Source organism: Xenopus laevis, chromosome 8S (genome assembly GCF_017654675.1).
Source record: "Xenopus laevis strain J_2021 chromosome 8S, Xenopus_laevis_v10.1, whole genome shotgun sequence".
NCBI classification, from domain to species: Eukaryota; Metazoa; Chordata; class Amphibia; order Anura; family Pipidae; genus Xenopus; species Xenopus laevis.
In genome coordinates this window covers 44,614,403-44,635,709 of record NC_054386.1, presented here as the reverse complement: position 1 = coordinate 44,635,709, position 21,307 = coordinate 44,614,403, and the positions used below count along the sequence as shown (strand labels likewise).

The following is a 21,307-nucleotide window of genomic DNA, read 5'->3' as shown; positions in this document are numbered from 1 at the left end:
ATTAGGGGGCACTCTGGATTTGAGTCAGCATTATAGGATACTGTTATGGCTTATTTGGAAGGATTTTTGTGTAAAAAAAAAAATTATATATATATTTGTCTACTTCGACCATCGACTTCAAATCGAACGATTCGAACTAAAATCCGTTTGACTATTCGACCATTCGATACTCTGTCTCTTTAAAAAAAACTTCGACCACCTACTTCGCCACCTAAAACCTACCAAGTATCAATGTTAGCCTATGGGGAAGGTCCCCATAGGCTTTCCTAGCTTTTTTTGATCTAAGGAAAATCGCTTGATCAAGGATTTAATCGTTCGATCAAGCGATTTTCCCTTCGATCGTACGAATGAAGGAAATGTGGTAAATCCTTTGACTTTGATATTCGAAGTCGAAGGATTTTACTTCGACGGTTGAATATCGAGGGTTAATTAACCCTCGATATTCGGCCATAAGTAAATGTGCCCCTCTGTGTTAGGTTCAAGGTGAGGAGAGTGGAAGGAATCGCCAACCCAACCCGAAGACTTGATGCAGCAGCCAGTCTGAACCCGCTGGAAACCTAACGGTCCCGCAGGTTTTGGGCCGGCCAACACATCACTAATACCTCCCAACTGTCCAGTTTTCTGCAGGACAGTACCTATTTTGACAGCTCAGACCGAAGTCCCGGGTTTCTTACTGAAATGTCCCGAGTTTTTCTTTGATCTCCTGCACTGACGCCAGAAAAAGATACAAAGTTTCTGAATTCAAATAAGAGGCTTTTTGGCAGAGAGCCCAGAACACAGAGCAGCTGCACTTTGATACATTTGTAACAATTTAAGATAAGCAAAGAAACAATTGTAACTATATAGATATATATATTTTTTTAATCAATATATGTTCTATGTGCACATCTTGCATCAATTATATTGGATTCTATTGTGTGACTGCTATTATGGTTTTATTTAACTCAAATATAGTAAATTATTTGCACGTCACTTTTAATTAAACAGAAGTTTCCCCTAGTTTGAGGATTTGCACAAATTATCTTGATGAATTTGCACTAATTATTGATGCTCTGATGGTGTCATTCCTTAATTGTGTCTTATTGGCTATACATATCACATTGTGTGGGGGATGGTTGCCTTGAGAAGGGTTCCAGTAAGTACTGAAACTTTACGTTGACTATACATTCTTTACTAAATATATTTTTTAACCCAGTGTTGCTGGTTCTTTTTGAAACTATGGCAAACTTAACCAGTGCAACAGAGTAAAGCAGCAAAGTTTTGTGTCTGTTCTGTGGCAAACTGGAGAGCAACGGAAATGATGTTCTATTTTAGCCTGCACCAGCAGATTAAACTAGTAATAACGCACCCACCATAAATCAGACACATGCACCCAACATTAATCAGAGTGATCATTTATTGCACACTTACTGTACCCCAGAAATGAACAAGATAAGGTTTGAGAAAGTACTGAAGTAAGCAGTTTTCAATATTATGCAGCAAGTAGTGATCACCATTAAAGTTTTCAGTAGTCGGCATCAGAATAGAGTCTGCCAAGCACAAAGGCCTACCCTACTGCTTAACTGCTTTGCCTGATCTGCACGTCCCAGCTATTTCATATGCCAGTGTATTTCAACTGATTCTTGAATATGGGGAATGTGATATTGTTGGCTGGCATTTCAGACCAACACATGTCTGCCACTGGTGTTATGTACTTATGTTAAACTTCAGACAGTAATTCAGAAAACACACTTTCAGAACCTTATCAGTGACACTTCCAAACTTGTAGGGGGTAAACTAAGGGCAGGTAAGGTTTTGTGTAGGCTCTGGCGAAGCCTCGTTTATGAGGCAGAGTCTGAAGCCTCTGAACTGTCCTTGACATCAGTGCTCTCTGTTGCCTCGCTGACTTCACTTACATCCTTGCTATCTCCACTGTCCTCTGTGAGATCCTGTTTGCCGATATTCCCCATGCATTTCTCATCCCGACAGCAATCTCCTACATGTCTGGAACGGTTATCAGATTTATTTTCTATGGAGCTCAGTGGGCGGCTCTTCTCTTTTATTTCAAGGTGCTTTTTCAACTGCTTGAAGTGTAGAAATAAAAATATAAGTATTTACGCATAGTAAAATAAATTTGCATGTCTATAGCACAGTAGTATTAGTAAAGTAAATTGAAGGACTCTTTAGTGTAAACATTTTTAGGGCTATGAATAATTTTTCAAGTGACTTTCTATTTAGCTTTATTTTAGTTGTTTAGCAGTCTATACACATGGCATCTTGGAGCTGTGATATCCATAGCAGTCTGATTTGACTGACCTTTATTTAATATTTCTGAATGTGATACCATGAACTAAGTGCTAAGTAAGTTTTGCGCAGGTGCGCATATACAGTAGCGTGAAAAGCCGCACTTTAACAAAGAAGTTGGCTTTTTCATTCTATTGCGCATGCCCCTGCCCCGGGAAATAAAGATTTTTTTTTAATCTGGTAAGATTTTGTTTACAGCTGATGGAGTTCTTCCCTCATTTTGTACCTTGAGTTTAATTCCAGCCAGGGACCCCTCGGAAAGGAATTTGTATGATCTCACTGTGCCTGTGTGGGGTTTTCTTGCAAATTCCAAAAACATACCAGAAGGTTCATTGGCTCTCGATAAAAATAGGCCCTACTGTGTGTAAATGTTATAGGGATGATAGATTGTAAAGGTGACTAATGTGTTGGTGTTATATAAATTCCAGGAAATAAAATAAAGGAATAGATTGTACTATTTTATTACAAATATATAAATTAAGACAGATAGGAAGCTTTATTCCAGTTGAGTTTGCCGATATTTTTAATATACATATAACTGGCAGGCCAGGTTTTCTATATGACTCAGAGTTAAAGAGCTGAAAAGCAGGAAGTAGTGTTCTGGCTATTATGTTACACATCCAGTCACTCTAGCCTTTATACATTACATTTTTGACTGCCTAAATTAGAAACATTTTTTATTTTGCATAGCCTATTTACACCGTTTTTATTTTCACACTGAACTGTTCCTTTAAAACATGTTACTTTCCCTAAAGGGATAGTGACACAATCCAGGTTGAAATTGAACAGTATGTCTATCCTTTTAATCACTAAGAAAGGGTAATGATCTACAGCTATAAATCGTCTATAATGGCTTATATCAATTTAGTCGAAGAAACAGGCATACATACCTCATCGGCCATTTGCGTAAGGTCCCGTTTCATGGCATATGCATCCTCCCCATCAGCATAGTATTTAGGCTCAACCTCACTGATTCTGAGTGGAAGCGAATCATAAAACAAAACGATATAATTTTAGAACAGAGAGTGAAACAATAAACACATACTGATTAGGCTGCACTTTTGCTAATATTAATAAGCTCATTTTACCTTTTAATTTTATTTAGATAACACATGGGGTGACTTTCCAAAATGACTACGCACATTCCTTTGGGAGATAAATGGCTTCCTGTTAATGGTCCAAGTAAAAAGAGAAAAGCCGATCCTGCGACTGTAGGAAGGTCCAGGCTTGTGAGACCCCCTGCTGCTCAGATTTAACCCTGCCCTCCCCAGCCATTCCCACTTTTACCTTGAAATTCGAGAGGAGGTTGGGTGCAGGACCCATGGTGTGGGTGGCAGAGTAGGCCCAAGGGTCCCAAGTTATGCCACTGAACAAAGACACTGTGGACTTGGCATACACCCTTTCAAATGATTTTACGTTTGAAACAATCAACAAATGATTTTACATTTGAAACAATCAACAGTATCGAAAAGAAAATTGGCAGTGCTTGGTCCATTCCTTGTCTAGATATGTAAATATACTCAAAAATAGCAGCACACCTTTCTCTTTATCACAAGGTGGCCACATCCACCACGGTCATATGTGGTATAAATTATAAAACAAATCAAAGAATGACAACACTCAATATACAAATATTGACAACGTATATTTGAAAAATGGTATGTAGGTTTAATGGAAGCTTGCACTCACAGGACTTAAGAAAAAAGTGCTTATTTAAACAAAAAAAAAAAGATACTAACGTTTCGGCTAGATCCCTAGCCTTTCTCAAAGTCTGTAGGTCCTCGGCACTCAACCCATTATCAATATATTTAGAACATTGAGACATTTTGTGCCTTAAAGGGGTGGTTCACCTTTAAGGTAACTTTTTTGTTACAAAATGGCCAGTTCTAAGCAACTTTTCAAATGGTTTTCATTATTTTTTTTTTATAGCTTTATAGTTATTTGCCTTTTTCTTCTGACTCTTTTCAGCTTTCAAATGGGCTCGCTGACCCCTTCTAAAAATCAAATGCTCTAAAGGCTACAAATTAATTGTTATTGCTACTTTTTATTACTCATCTTTCTATTGAGGCTTCTCCTATACATAACAAATCACATTAGGCAGGCACCAATCCGGAACATACAACGAAAGTAGATTCCAAGAGCCAGAAAGTTTATATAAAATATGATACTTTATTTTACATCACATTTAAAAAGGAATGACGCCTCTTCTATACATATTCCAGTCTCTTATTCAAATTAGTGCATGGTTGCTAGGGAAATTGGGACTATAGCTACTAGATTGCTTAAAATGCAAATTGAAGAGCTGCTAAGTAAAAAGCCAAATAACTTGCTGCTTTCAAGGTTAAAACTCCCAAACATTGTTTGCTCATTTTTTGGCCACAACTGGGATCACCTGACTATAGCTGGAAAACGTGGGCGTTACAACATGGAGCTGGCCACTGCTCATGTATAAGCAAACAAGGTGGTGGCCAATAAAAGGGCAACCATGTTTGGGAGCTCTGTTTTCCACGGATAACCAAAATACACAGGGTGCTATAGCCTTTTGTTATCAGCCTTAATACTTTATCAGACACATTTTCTACATACAACTTGAACATTTAAGAATACTTACTGGAAATTTAGAGTGTTCGAATAAAGATGGAGTGCCGCTCGATTGCTATAAAAAAAAATATATAAGAATTTTTTAAAAGAGAACTTTATCTCCACATACATGAACAAGTGCAAAAAGATTTAATTCCTAAGTAGAACAGCAGTTCTGCAATGCCATTCAAAAAAAGAACAAAGATTTAGCAAAATGACACAGACCTTTTTCGAACATGCAGAGATACATATTTGGCATTAAAGCTTTCAATCATCGCACGTGAGGCCTGGTCCATTAGCTTCTGCGCAAGGCCAAGCCGTCTGTGAGAGCGTTTCACAGCCTGTACAAATGAAAATACATCCTTGTCACAAAAATATTTTCAATTACCAAGCATCAGTAACACAAACAATTTTGTTAATATAAATCAATTAAATTTACTACTTATTGTGCGCTTTCCTACCAGAGAGGTAATGTGCCCATGTGGAACATCATCTGGATCTTCTTCCCTGCAAAAGATGCAACAAAAATTAGTCATTTCCCAAAATGTTGCCGATGGAGAGCTCTCAAATGACCATAAAGCTCGCCACAATGCGTATGGCAGATCCAACTGCCCTTCCTTGCACTTAATAATCTTGTTCCTCCTTATCTATCCTCAAAAAATTGTAGCTGCATATCATATATTATCTCGTACGAAAAATTAAAAAAAAAAAAAAAAAACTTTTATGTTCCATTCATGAAACTAATTTCCCAGGCAGATTCTCAAGACAGAATCTGTTTGTGCCTAGGATTTGCCTGCATCTTTATGAATTGGGAAAACTCCAAATCCGACATCAGCCTCAAAGGGACAATAGAAGACTAAAACCTGCATGTAATAAAAGGCACAAAGTTTACCCAGCTGCATTAACCAAAGATGTTTAAGCAGTAGTAAATGTTTTCTTCTTGCTTGGTTGCTATAGGTGACCAGATCTGGAACAAATTTAAATTGTTTACCTATTTATTTATGTATATGAAATAAGTCTGCATGTTCACAAGTCTTCAGTCAGTCGCAGGGAGCTTGCAAACTCCAAAATAAGTTTCTAGGTAGACTGTTAGCTTCACTTATGTCAACGATTTATTTTATGAAAGCTACTCCTACCAAATCCGCACTGGGTTTCCCCCCTTATTTATCAATACATTTTTCCGAAAATTTCCTGTTCGGAAAAAAAACTCGAAAAATCGTAGAAAAATTCTAATCGTATGAATTTTGATGCCCGAAAACTTTTTCTGGATTTTTGCCCGAAAACCATGAAATCTTCGGATTATTGCACAAAACCCACGTCAGATCAGGATATCTTTGGATAAAAAAAAAATTTGAGGTTTTTTTCCACTAAAAATTCATATTTTATAGCAAGAAAAACTAGAATTTTTTGGCATTTAGACTTTAATAAATAACCCCCTAAATGTTGCCTTCTGAATATGCATTATAAATAATTATATAAAATAAATAGAGGTATAGTAATGCTCAAGTGTTCTGCCATAGCTCATGACTGCTGCCTCACTGGTGGGAGAAGCACTGATTCTCAGTGCCTGTGGATGAGCATGTAGCACAGCGCCCTCAAAATATAATAAACACAAAAAAAAAAAAAATTAAGTATTTTCCTACAGAATTGCCTATAGCGGTTTAACTGAACACCTTATATACTACAGGCACCCCACAATAGTCAACTTACATTTTTGCCAGGACATAGCCAACAATTTTCCCATTTTCATCTTCTGCAATGTAGGACAACTGTGAAAGAGAAAAAAACATAAAATCAAGTTGTACTTCACAAAAATTCTGGAAACAATGACCAATTTTGTAATTGGATAGCATTTTAGTGCATAGTAACATCAGAATTAAAATGTGTAAAACTAATGCTGCATACAAACTGGTTTCTGAAGACTCGGTAAACTCACATAAAAAAATGAAAGGCTACTCAATCCACCATGGAAAGCAACAGAGTGGGCTCCCTCCTCTCAGGTAGTGTCCTAACCTATTCATATCTATTTAGGACCTGCCTAAAAAAAGGATAGAATTTTCTGTCATTCTTGACTGGTAGTTTGGACTCAAAGTCTTGTTGGATTTCCAATAACTTTAATAACTTTCATACGGATGACAGACGGCTAGATCAATGGAAGTTGCTTTTAAATTTAGTTTGAAACTAGCAATTTAGATATTTGGGAAAATAGTAATGCTATAACATTACGAAGACTTAGTTCAAAAGAACTTGCTTATATTGATCTGTGAATGTTAAAAAATGTTTGCATGAAGTATATTGTTAAAGGGGAACTATCGCGAAAATTAAAATTTAATATAAGCTACAGCATACTGAAATGAGAAACATTCTAAATACAATTAAAAATTCTCTACTGTTCTGAAATAATCAGGTTTATCTTCACTGTCCCTCTCTCAGCATCTGTTTCTCTTCATGAAGGAGTTGGGTTTCAGATATTCATTGACAGTTAGATCCAATATATCTTATAGAGGGGCTTCTTTTGCCTAGAAGATGCATTAGAGCTCACCAGACATCATGTCTCTCTACTGCAGAATTTGTGCAAAAGGCAGTTATTTTGTTAGATTTTGTTTGTACTGGAATCTATTATTTGAATGAGCTCTAGTTCATCTGCTAGGAAAGCCATAATATATATTGGATATATATAATATATATTGGATCTATCTGTCAATAAATATCTGACACCCAACTGCTGCATGAAGAGAACAGATTCTGAGAGAGGAAAAGTCAAGATGAACTTATTTCTGAAACAATGCAGAATTTTTCATTGATTATATTTAGAACGTTTCTTATTTCAGTACAATGAAGCTTATATCAAATTTAGATTTTTTTGCGTTAGTTCCCCTTTAAAAAAAATAGCTTTAACTTAGTAGCCTAATCATATGCACTGTGATATTCAGTCATATGTGCCTAATTACTAATGTCTTATCCTAGGGTATTTTCCACTTGGGAATTTATTTGTGCAATCCAATAGGGTGCCTTTTTTATGCACTTCACCACACATGATCAAAATGTGTTAACAAGATCCATTCCTTTCTATTGTGTCTGTACTTATGAGCTGAGCCAGCAAACGCAGGTTGGACACAAGATGTAATGTCTAATATGCTTCTGGCAGTTCAGCACAATGCCATAGGTACAGGCATAGACAACAATGGGCTTTGTTAATTCGTGCATTCCCATGTGATGAAAACTATTAAAAAGATACTGCACTCTTGTATTTAAAAAGCCCATGTGTATGAGCCCTGAATTTGTTTCTGTGCGAATTATTGGTTCAGTTTATTTCTTGTCTCCTAACATGAGAACCGATATAATATCATAAAAGTTGACACACCTGTGGCCAAGAAAGGCCATGATAAAAGTAATACTTCATCTGGTAATTCTCGGGCAGACACAGCAGGTTGCAGTGCTGCATATTCATGAGGTCTTCTGGCTGCCAAAACACGAAGAGCAGGTCAGATCAGGAGAATAATGCCTGTGTGTGTTGTACTGACATGAATTACAAGTGTATATGCTTTGATTATAACAATGGTAGGTAAAAGTTCTAGAATAAATCTGACATTTCAGTTATGGTAAAAAACAGAGACAAATGCACCCAGTATGAATTAGAACAAATTGCTTTTTTCAGCAAAAAAAGTTCCTTACCATGAAAGCAGTAGCGTTACCAAGTAATACAGGTATGGGATTCATTATCCGGAAACCCATTATCCAAAAAGCTTCAAATTACAGAAAGGCTGTCTCCTACAGAATACATTATAATCAAATAATCCAATTTTTTGTAAAATGATTTCCTTTTTCTCTGTAATAATAAAACAGTACATTGCACTTGATCCAAACTAAGATATAATTAATCCTTATTGTAAGCAAAACCAGCCTGTTTGGTTTATTTAATGTTTACATGATTTTCTAGTAGACAAGGTATGAAGATTCAAATTACAGAACGATCAGTTATCCGGAACATCCCAGGTCCCGAGCATTCTGGATAACAGGTCCCATACCTGTATTAAGATTGCCCCAATTATTATTATTATACAGTGACTACCCTTAGACGTATACAACAGCAAGATTTTGTGTTTGGTCATCTATGTTTTTGGTCGAACAGAATTGGGCTGTTAATGACGCAGTTTCTCTCATTCTGAATTTGCTGAAGGGACTTTTTCAGAGTTTTGCAGACCATCTGCAATCTGTTGGGATAGCTAGATGGCCTGTACAAACTCTGCCCACCCCCCTCCTGAGGTGTCAAAAATTACCAGATAATGCAGTGTAGTCATTCGACTAATCAACTAAATGGCAAATCTTGGCATATACAGCCATATGAAAAAGTTTGGGAACCCCTTTCATCCTGCATAATAATTTACTTTTCTTACAAAAAAGATAACAGTGGTATGTCTTTCATTTCCCAGGAACCTGAGTACTCGGGTGTTTTCTAGTGAAGCAGTTGTATGAAATTAAATCAAATGTAAAAAACTGGCTGTGCAAAGATTTGGGTACCCTTATAATTTTGCTAATTTGAATGCATGTAACTGCTCAATACAGATTACTGGCATCGCAATATTGGTTGGATTAGCTTGTTAAAGAGATACTGACACCAGACAATAACTTCTTTTTATATCCATCATAAAATTATCTCTGAATGCTATTTATAATTTTGCCATAAAAGTATTTGCCTGATGTTTTTACATTACCTTTCTTACTCCCATGTTCCTCTATGAGGGGGCTGCCATAATTGTGCAACAGTAGTCAGTTAGCATTAGAAACTCTAACTGACAGACTGAGATGGGCCAGCCAGGTTGGCAAAACCTGAAGTTTAGAAACTTCAAGTGACAATTACTTAGAAAAGAAGAACTATCGGCAAAAAACAATCAACGTGACCAATAAGTAACTTTTAATGTAGATTAGTATTTTGAAAAGAACATTTTTGGTGTCAGCATCACTTTAAGCCTTGAACTTTATAGGCAGGTGTGTCCAATCATGCGAAAAGGTATTTAAGGTGGCCAATTGCAAGTTGTGCTTCTGTTTGACTCTCCTCTGAAGAGTGACAGCATGGGATCCTCAAAGCAACTCTCAAAAGATCTAAAAACAAAGAATGTTCAGTATCATGGTTTAGGGTAAGGCTACAAAAAGCTATCTCAGAGGTTTAAACATCAGTTTCAACTGTGAGGAATGTAATCAGGAAATGGAAGGCCACAGGCACAGTTGCTGTAAAAAGCCAGGTCTGGCAGACCAAGGAAAATACAGGAGCGGCATATGCGGAGGATTGTGAGAATGGTTACAGACAACCCAAAGATCACCTCCAAAGACCTGCAAGAACATCTTGCTGCAGATGGTATATCTGTAAATCATTCTATAATACAGCGCAATTTGCACAAAAAACAACTGTATGGCAGGGTGATGAGAAAGAAACCCTTTCTGCACTCACGCCATAAACAGAGTCACTTGTTGTATGTAAGAGCTCATTTAGACAAGCCACAGTCATTTTGGAACTAAGTGCTTTGGACTGATGAGATAAAAATGTAGTTATTTGGTCATAACAAAAAGCGCTTTGCATGTCAGAAGAAGAACACTGCATTCCAAGAAAAACACCCGCTACCTACTGTCAAATTTGGTGGATGTTCCATCATGCTGTGGGACTGTGTGGCTAGTCCAGGGACTGATGCTCTTGTTAAAGTCAAGGGTTGAATGAATTCAACCCAATATCAACAAATTCTTTAGGATAATGTTCAAGCATCAGTCACAAAGTTGAAGTTACACAGGGATTGGATATTCCAACAAGACAATGACCCTAAACTCACTTGGAAATGTACAAAGGCATTTGTGCAGAGGGAGAAGTACAATTGAATATCTATGGGATGGTTTGAAGCAGGCTGTCCATGCTCGGCAGCCATCAAATTTAGCAGAACTGGAGAGATTTCGTATGGACGAATGTTCAAAACGACCACAATCCAGAATTCAGACACTCATCAAAGGCTATAGGAGGCGTCTAGAGGCTGTAACATTTGCAAAAGGAGGCTCAACTAAGTATTGATGTAATATTTCTGTTGGGGTGCCAAAATTTATGCACCTGTCTAATTTTGTTATGATGCATATTGCATATTTTCTGTTAATCCAATAAACTTTATGTCACTGCTAAAATACTACTGTTTCCATAAGGCATGTTATATATTAAAAGGAAGTTGATACTTTGAAGAGCAGTCAATGATAAACAAAACTCCAAAGAATTAAGAGGCGTTCCCAAACTTTTTCATATGACTGTATGACTTTAAGACCTCCTTCACATTACAGACTTTGTTGTGATTGTAAACTCAATCGAATGGAGACAAAAAGGTACTACTGGTAGGGGGCCAGTTATCCAGAATGCTTGGGACCTGGGGGTTTCTGGATAATGGATCCATAATTTGGATCTCCATACCATAAGTCTACTAGAAACTGATGTAAACATTAAATAAGGTTTAATTATATCTTAGTTTGGATCAAGTACAATGTACTGTTTTATTATTACAGAGAAAAAGGAAATCGTTTTTAAAAATTTGGATTATTTTCATATAATGGAGTCTATGGGAGAGAAACTTTCTGTAATTTGGAGATTTTTGGATAACGGGTTTCCGGGTAATGGATACCATACCTGTACTATCTGGATAACATTCACAAACATTAAATAAGCAGGGATCAAATAATCTGATTGGAGTATGCAATCACATCTAACCTGAATCTATGTTAAACATCCTAAATTTTTGCTTGACCGAAATGATCACTTTGTGGCACCCTTTATAGAGATACAACTGCAGTCCCATGCCCCATTCACATGCAGCTTACATGGAAATAAACGGATGCATTTTCATTTTATCATGGAAACTGCTCCCTTCCGAAACAAAGGTCATTTGTAGTTTCGATTTATTACATAGTGATGGATTTGGCCCAAGTGAATTAGAGCTTATACTGCAAATGATCTGATTTATTTAGGGTGGCAATGACATGATTTCAGAGAGAGATGTGGGGAAGATCAGCAGTGCCAAGTCAGCCGATAGGGCTTCATGGATAAAAGTCTTCTCAAGAATAAATGGTACATTTATCACCATTGTTTTTAGCTTTAAGATTGTAAACTTGTTTGGGTATAGAACTCAACCTCTTGCATTAGCTATCTTTTTTTGTGTATGTTCATTTTATAAAAATGTGTTAATAATAACAATACACAGAGCACTACCTTATTTTTTGAATTTATACTTAAGAGAGACTTGGGAGATTACATATTGCTTGCTTGGGGGGCCATGTTCTATTTACTGCAATAAAAGTTACTATAGATTATAAATAGATTGGATTTCACAGTCCCCACACAACTCCAAGTCTGCATAACAGACACAATCTGTACAATAATCCATGCCCTCATCCAGGGGATGTTCACCTTCCAAAAATTTTTTCAGTTCAGTTGGCAGTCTGGCAGTTTAGTAATTCAGGTGCAGATTCTAAACAGTTTTTTGCAACACTGAGTAGATACATTTCTCAGCAGCATCTCTGGAGTATTAGCAACTATTGTATCAATTCTAATAGCTGCCTTTAATGAAACTCAGGGATTCTGCTCAACAGGGACAAAGATAACAAATGTATCAACTAAATTTATTAATTTAGAACAGTTTACAGGGTCGGCGACCTCCCCCCTCCCAGAGCTGCTTCAGATGGTGAAAAATTGCATTTTACACTTTACACACTAGAAAATAGAAAGTAATTGGAAAAAAATTGTTATTACTGGTGAACTCTCTTAAAACAACTATGCGTTTGAAGGTGAACAACCCCTTTAAGGAGAAGGAAAGGCATTTCTACTTGGGGCTGCAAAAAGTTAGGCATCCCAAAGTGATTGTATCTACTTACCGGACACCCTGTATAAGTACCTTTCCTTCTCCTTTAAATTCTTTGGGGATATGTTTCCCTTTAACTGTTAGATGCACATAGGCAATCCCATGTCTATACTGTAAGGCAGGGGTCCCCAACCTTTTGAACCCATGAGCAACATTTAGAAGAAAAAGGAGTTGGGGAGCAACACAAGCAAGAAAAATGTTCTTGGGGTGCCAAAGAAGTGCTGTGATTGGCCATTTGGTAGCCCCTATGTGGATTGTCAACCTACATTGAGGCTCTGTTTGGTAGTGCACCTGCTTTTTATACAACCAAAAGTTGCCTCAAAGCCTGGAATTCAAAAATAAGCACCTGCTTTGAGGCCACTGGGAGCAACATCCAAGGGGTTGGAGAGCAACAAGTTGCTCACGAGCTACTGGTTGGGGATCACTGCTGTAAGGTGAGGTGAATAGTAGCAACACTCAGCAGTATCTATCCTGATATCAGTGTCAGTGCAGTTCCTACAGTTAAGAAAGTTATACGCAAACTGTCGGAATAATAAAAAAATAAAACGTTCAGGTAACATGCAGCAGGAAGGCAGCATACTGTAAGCAAATACAGAGTCTACGAAGCGTATACCTTTTCAAATTAGTCTTGTCCCCTCCCTCATGCTCTTTACAGGGTAAGTATGTATTCCAGATTTAGCCAAATGCCAGTTTTTTTATTTTGCAAGATCCAAAGCCTTAATATCACGGGCAACTTTTGTGTTACATTTATAGATCCCATGATGTACCAGACCCCTGACTTAATTTCTCCAGAAACAGCTTGTAGCGTCTGCTCGAAGTTTCCACAATTTCTTGTTACGTGCAGCCGCCATGTTCTCTAAAGTGACATCATCAAGATGAAGCTTGCATACTAAATGTGCATGCGCCAAGAACACTTCTTCCGCTGGACACGAGCACGTCTAAAAAGGTTTTACGCATGTTTCTGTTCATTAGCTTCACCATGGTTACTGCAGTAAGCAGTTTCAAATTGTGTGTGCTTGAAGAGGACATGACTTTATAAGGGTAAGCGCTCATAAATAATGTGCATGCGCGCATATTAGTTCAGCAAACTGCACTTGACCAAGAGTCTTGGTGAAATCCAGCTAATCATTGGATTTTCTCTACAAGTAGATAGCGGTTTATCGCACGCTGCAAGTCTTAAACTGACACACAGCGTATTGCAGAGGGAAATGACAAGGGCGGATGGCTTTATTATGGGTAGGCCTTTAATAGAAGTTAACATGTTATTACCCTTTACTTGCCCTTTAAAGCAAAACCGACATGTTCCTATAAAAAACATATAGGAATGTGTCCATATCTAGGAGCTGCTGCACGTCAAATTTCCACTAAAAGACCCCCCCCAAAAATAAACCTTTGTGAAGCCAACCCTCTGAAACAGCTAACGGATATTCTGCATTGCTTCAGTGATGCTGGGCTGGGGGCGAAGCAAAAGGCTGGAGTCCTGTTTTCATCTGTAATTAGCCTATAGAAAGATTGTGCCGAACCCCAGCTTAGCCCAGCATCACTGAAACAAAACGGAAGATCATTTAGCAGTGTCGGAGGGTCGGGTTAACAATGATATGCAGGCTTGGGGGGGCTTTTAGTGGGAACTATTAGGTATGCAGCAGCTCCTAGATATGGACACGTTCCTATAACTTTTACAAGAACGTGTTGGTAAAACTTTAAGGTTCAAATGTTTTGCTGATTTTTCTGAATTACATTCGGGATTCAGTATTCAGCCAAATCCTGAAATTGTTGATTTGGTACATCTCTAGTTAATAGATGCACCACTCCCTGAATGAATCCAGTTAATACCAAAAAATTTAATTGTTTAAAAAAAATATCATGTACTGATGCCCTGCACTGGTAAAACTGATCTGTTTGCTTCAGAAACACTACTATTGTTTATTTAAATAAACATGGGCAGCTATTCAAAGGCGAAAAGGCTCAGGTTACACAACAGATATCAGATAAGCTCTGAAGAACATAATGTTATCTGTTATCTACTATTTAACCTGTGTCATATAGTCTTTTTTCAATTTCCACCATTGCTACTCAGCAGCTTGTTTATATAAACTATAGTAGTGTTTCTGGAGCAAACAGATCAGTTTTACCAGTGCAGGGCAACACTACAGGATATTTTCATTACTTCAAAACCTTTTAATTTTTTTGGTGTTACTGATCCTTTAAGAGCAAGTTAACATGCTTCAGTCAGGCTAATTTAAAACTGCAAATGCAACACACTTTGCAAACGTGGTATTTATTTGCAATCGTGCACATTTTAACTTACACACAGCTGCACGATATCTGCTGAGGCATTCTTCTACTAGGGATCTTGTAAAGAGCAGATAAGGGGACATCAGAGGCAGTACAGCCAATTTAAAGAAACAGTAACACCAAAAAAATAAAGTATTTTAAAGTAATGACAATATAATATGCTGCTGCGCTGCACTGGCAAATCTGGTGTGTTTGCTTAAACTCTACAATAGTTTATATAAACAAGCTGCTGTGTAGCCATGGGGGCAGCCATTCAAAGCTGAAAAATGAGAAAAGGCACAGGATACACAGCAGATAGTAAACAATGGGATTCTTCAGAAGTTATCTGTTATCTACTGTGCAGCCTGTGCTTGAATGGCTGCTACCATGACTACAATGTAGCTTGTAAAACCTATAAACTAGTAGTTTTACCAGTGTAACAGTACATTATGTTTTCATGATTTTAGGACACTTTAATTTTTTGTGTTACTGTTCCTTTGAGACAATGGATGGGAAGGAAAGCCAATAAAAGCATGAAGCAAGGAAAAAGAGAGCTGAAGAAAATGTGGGAGAACAAGGGATCAGTATTAAAAGGGTAAGAGCGTTGGGATACAATAAAGGAACACAGAACAGGCAAATGTAGTAAAAGAGAGTTTGCTGCTGTATTTATGCAGACCACCTCCCTATATTATCCACACTGACACGCCATGCTACATTGTGGGATGTTCCGCCATGCTTCTCCCTACTACTAGCTAACAGATTTGCGTGATATAATAGCCCTACTGACTAAAAAGCAGCATTAACGTGAGTATTCTACCAGCAATGGCGCCCCTGGATTTCTCTGTTTCCCCTCCCAAACCAAATACGGTCACAGTTAAGTATAGTTACCCGAGCGTTTCTGATATTCATGGCGCCGGCTTCTCAGTCACTGAACGCCTAACTACACAGTCTTTGGGTCAGGCAACCAAGGAGGACGTCACGTGACCGTCACTCAAATATTCTCCCCGCCTACTGCCTCCTATTGGTTCACCCTCACTGACAGAGTCCCAGATGCTACCTGTGAATGAGCATGCGTTTTTGACAGGCGGAAACAAGGACGCAGGAGCATGTGTTCTGAAAATGTTCTAAAATGCGTTCCGTACACGCCAAGCTTTTTGAACGTGTCTTATCAGGCGCGTGTTGCTTGTGAAGGTGTAAGAACGTCATTTGGGCGCTTTGGAGCTGGTGCTTTATGGCTGATATACCTGCAGCCGATGCCTGGTGATTCAATATTAGCGTTATAATGTAATATTTCACATTTTCTCATTTCCCAAACCTTTTATCCGTTATGTAACAAAGGCTATAGGCATAAATTGTGGAAATGTGCTGTGTGCATATGATTGAGTTCTATATAGTGCAGATTATAGTGTAACCCATTTTTGGCCACCCCCCTGGTGCTACATTAAAATATTTACCACTTACAGGTCCCGATTCCCCTTTGCTAGGTGAAAGGGTACTGGGAATTCTCTTCTCTGGCAGTGCCTCCACCCAATGGGATCCGGGAATACATCTGCGGGGGCTGCATTAGGAATAACATGCAACACACACTTTGCTTTTATAAAAATAACTTTATATAAAGAAAGTGTAATGTAAAGGGTAGGTAAAAACACATTTACATCAATCAAATATAACCCACTTCCATGGGAACCTGTGGCAGTCCATTTCCTGGCCCTCCATGCCAGGCAAAGTCCCACACTACTCATTTGCAGATTAAAGTCTCAGTCCCTTATCCCAAATGAGTACATTAGGTCCCAAGTAGCACTAGCAGCCCAAAATACCTTTCCCTCCGGTTAGGTACAGGCTCCCCCGTGGCAGGCATAAACAAAACCTGGGTCACTAATGGAATATTGCTGGATTCTCTCTTTTTCAACCCTCCCCTGGCATCACACACCCTGGGGATTCACTCAGACGGGCAGGCTCACCTAGAGCTGGAGCAGGCATCCACAGCGATGAATCCATTCCATAAACATATGCAGCTGGTGTTATCCTTCAGACATAGCTCCCAGCACTGTCTATAGCATGAGAATACTGTTTCTGAATCCATATCTGAACTGTAGCTCCCAGCACTGTATATAGCGCGAGCATTTCACATTCAGTTGGGAAATTCAGAGCTCTGACCCTCTCGATCGAGCTCCTAGGCATGGGGTCGCCACCCCAGCTGCAGAGGCTTTCCTGCCTCTACATAGTGGCAGATGAACTCACTACTCCTTAGTGAAGTACAATCAGCAGAAATGTTCCAGCAGTAATCGCTGACTGAGCACATGGCAATCTCCGTTTATAAGGCACAGCGACACCTTGAGGACCTTGAGGCTGCTTTTGGGATCAGCCATGCTGCACCAATCCAAGAGCTCTGCCCCTGGAAACTCTAGGAGACCCCACTCTCAAGCCAAACAGGGGAATTACCAGACCATGAGGTCTTAGACTGTAGGATTAACACTACGGGTCCCTACAATAGCTTGTTTTGAATCCAAAATTTCTTCGACTTCATATTCTTGCTGACCATCAACAATTATTGGAGCAGGAGGGGAAGACTTAGAAGAAGATCGGGCAGACGTTGCAGTTTTGACCAGAGACAGAGCATTGGGAATCTGCATTTCAGGAGGGAGTTGAAGTCAAACCACCACTAGATGGACAACTTCTATAATAGGAAAAGAACAGATGAACTCAGGGCCCAACTTTGGAGAAGGTATCTTCAAATGAATATTTTTGGTAAAAAGCCATACCATGTCTCCCACAGAGTATTGAGGAGAAGCTTGACGTCTATTGTCTAATGAGACAAAGAACTCTTTTCCAGATTGGCCTTCGTGGCGTACCAAATTGGAGACATGTGTGGGCTATTTGATCATTGGCTACAGGTACGTCGGGCAAAATGAGATCTTGGGGAAAGGCCAGAGGGTGTTGTCCATATATATGCAGAAAAGGAGATCTCCCTGTAGAGGCACAAGAATTATTGTTACACGAAAATTCTTCCCAAGGAAGAAGATTTAACAGATCTATTGTTCTTCTTACCCCTGGATGACTGGCCTGCTTGGAGCTGTGAGTCTGCTGAAGAATAGAGAGATAAAGATCCGGAAGAATATAAGCCACAGGATTGTTGGAAGGTGCATCTGAATGGGCTGACAATTATCTTCTAGGTAACGGATCTTCTGGGGAAATCTTGGAGACTTCAAATGAGCATTTCTCCAGTTTGTCATAGAGAGAGAGTTTTTCCTAAGGCGGGAAAGGACCTCCCGTACTTGGGTTTGATCAGTAACGTAACTGGAGGGGGAGGGCCCCGGTGCGGGACGTGCAGCCAGGGCCGCCATTAGAAATCACGGGGCCCCGTACAACAAAATTTTTGGGGCCCCCTGGGCCCCGCCCACACTGACGACCAAGCTCCGCCCCATATCCCGCCCACATCGCAGTTAAAAGACCACACAGACATCAGCGCTAAAAAAGTAACCCCCCCCCCCACACAAGTTGTAAAAAGCTATTGATGGTCAGGGCCCCCTTATAAAAAAAATTGGGGCCCCAAAAAAAAAAAAATTAAAATTTTTTTTTTTTTAAAAACATTGGTGGCAGGGGCCCCCTGTTAAAAAAAACTTGGGGCCCCAACAAAAAAAAATGTAAAAAAAACTAAAAAATAAACAAACATTGGTGGCAGGGGCCCCCTTCTAAGTTAAAAACAAATTGGGGCCCCAAAAAAAAATTTGAAAAAAAATTGATTTTTTTTAAAAAAAAAAAAAAAACATTGGCGGCAGGGGCCCCCTTATAAGTTAAAAACAAATTGGGGCCCCAAAAAAAAATTTGAAAAAAAATTAATTTTTTTTTGAAAAAAAAAAAAAACATTGGCGGCAGGGGCCCCCTTATAAGTTAAAAACAAATTGGGGCCCCAAAAAAAAAATTTGGAGAAAAAAAAATTTTTTTGGAAAAAAAAAAATGGTGGCAGGGGCCCCCCTTACAAGTTAAAAACAAATTGGGGCCCCAAAAAAAATTTAAAAAAAAAATAATTTTTTTTTGAAAAAAAAAAAAAAACTGGTGGCAGGGGCCCCCTTACAAGTTAAAAAAATTTGGGGCCACCAAAAAGAAAATTAATTTTTTTTTTAAAAAAAAAACCCAAAAAAAAACAATGGTGGCAAGGGGCCCCTTACGAGTTAAAAAAAAAATTGGGGCCCCAAAAACAAAAGTTTTAAAAAAAGATTGGTGGCAGGGGCCTATAGAATATTAAAATAATACATTGGTGGCCAGGGGATTAAAAAAAAAAAAACACAAACTGGTGTTCAGTAGAATTGAACTCATGGCTTCAGTACTTCAACTTCGCCTCCTTTCGTGACTTCGGGTCTTTTCACCGCTTCAGGACTTCGGCTTCGGCTGTTTTCGTGACTTCGGGTCTTTGCGCTGCTTCAGGACTTCGGCTTCGGCTGTTTTCGTGACTTCGGGTCTTTTCGGCGCTTCGTGACTTCGGCTTTTTCCGTGACTTCGGGTCTTTTCGTCGCATCGGCTTCGGCTTTTCGGCACTTCCGCATTCGGCACTGAAGAGGCAAGACGTACGGCTCGGGCGCTCGTAAGGGGGGCCTGGATCTTCAAAAAAATGCAGCGCTGCCGGGCCCCCCTTCATGCCCGGGCCCGGTACGCTTGTCCCCCCTGTCCCCCCCTGATGGCGGCCCTGCGTGCAGCCGGGTCCCCACCCCCCTACCTGGCCCAATTGCACCCCCTGCTCCTCCAAAAGTTCCGTCACTGGGTTTGATGTCCAAACTCTTGAAAAAAATTAAGATATTGTCCAAGTATACCACCAAGCTTTGCCGTAATATCTTTGCTCGAAAGATATCGTTGACAAGTTCTTGAAAAATGGTGGGCATGTTACAAAGTGCCCCCCCAAACCTCCAGTGGTCAAACAAACCTAATGAACAGTTGGTTATTTTCGTGCTTTAGGTGATGGGCCTGGTCCATGTGCCTCTGTATACCTTGCGGGATGGAGTGAGCGGTCGACCTGCATTCCTGTGAAACAATTTTAGTTTAGAAAGCAGTCGTTTGTGGGGCACTGTATCAAATGATTTGGCAAAATCCAAATAGATCACATCTACTGCTCCCCCATTGTCCAGTATTTTACTTACCTCATCATAAAAAGCAATCAAATTTGTCTGACATGACCTATCCTTCATAAAGCCATGATGAATGCTGCTCATAATGCCATTCACTAGAACAAAATTTTGAATGTGATCCCTTAACAAGCCTTCAAATAATTTGCCCACCATGGATATCAAACTTAATGGTCTATAATTTTCAAGCTGAGATCGTAATCTCTTTTAAAATATTGGAATGACATCAGCTTTTCCTCCAATACTAGTTACCTTTTAGTATGTTACATAATGTGATATTTCTAGCAATTTTGTAATTATATTTCTTATAGTTTTTGAATTATTTGCCTTCTTCAGACTCTTTTTTATATGGGGGTCACTATCCCCATCTAACAAATAATGCTCTGTAAGGCTACAAATGTATGTATTGTATCTGTATTGTTATTACTTATCTTTTTATTCAGGCCCTCTCCTCTTCATTTTCAAGTCTCTTATACAAATCAGTGAATGGTTATTAGGCTAAATTGGGCCCAGCAACCAGATTGCTGAAATTACAAACTGGAGAGATGCTGCATAAAAAGCTAAATAAATAAATAAAAAGCCACAAATAATAAAACATGAAAACCAATTGCAAATTGTCTAAGAATATTAATCTCTACATCATACTAAAAGTGAATTTTAAGGTAAAAGCCCCCAAGTTTAGTCCTTTTTGAACTGTCAGTTAGGTACAATTTGTCTTTTTTTGTCAATTTGTTACCGGACTTGTGCATGTGGAGAAAGGAAGCGTTCGTAAAGATTTTTTTAAAAAGCCATAGTTTTTTTTCCATGAATCTTGTGCATCAGTATTTCTTTGTGGGTATTTTTTTTTTCAATGAAATTTATAGTTGAAACACATGATGCCCAACAGAAAAGTCTAAAATTCAGAAATCTATACTAAATACGATTGCATGTTTATTTTAACCCTGAGAAAGTCAGTTTAGCTAACAAAATGCATAGGTTTAGATCATCTCTCCAGTGAACCAGACAGATTACTACCTAATTGAGGACCATACATGGAACTGCAGCATTGGGGATTCCTTTCAAACAATCCGGAACTAGAGATGGAAGAATTCTGAGAGGCTTAGTTGTCTGGAATATTGTAAGAGGAATTTTATCTTGATTTTATTAAACTTATTTTATTGAATTACACTATGG

At 38.7% G+C, this 21,307-nt stretch overlaps 1 protein-coding gene across 2 annotated transcripts; it reads right to left on the bottom strand.

Annotated features, from left to right (window-relative positions):
• Window positions 1–1,378: 1,378 nt before the first annotated feature.
• naa10.S (N(alpha)-acetyltransferase 10, NatA catalytic subunit S homeolog) lies at window positions 1,379–16,064 on the bottom strand. 2 transcript variants are annotated; one of them, XM_018231864.2, is made up of 8 exons: window positions 15,906–16,064; window positions 8,228–8,326; window positions 6,574–6,632; window positions 5,325–5,370; window positions 5,089–5,204; window positions 4,895–4,939; window positions 3,174–3,258; window positions 1,379–2,060 (listed from the first exon to the last, which is right to left on the bottom strand). In XM_018231864.2, the coding sequence occupies exons 1-8, from the start codon at window positions 15,924–15,926 to the stop codon at window positions 1,821–1,823; spliced, it is 711 nt and encodes a 236-aa protein (XP_018087353.1). In that variant the 5' UTR covers window positions 15,927–16,064; the 3' UTR covers window positions 1,379–1,820. The 2 variants fall into 2 exon arrangements, with proteins under 2 accessions (XP_018087353.1, NP_001080491.1); NM_001087022.1 differs by having other exon boundaries at window positions 1,379–2,063; window positions 15,906–15,941.
• Window positions 16,065–21,307: the final 5,243 nt, after the last annotated feature.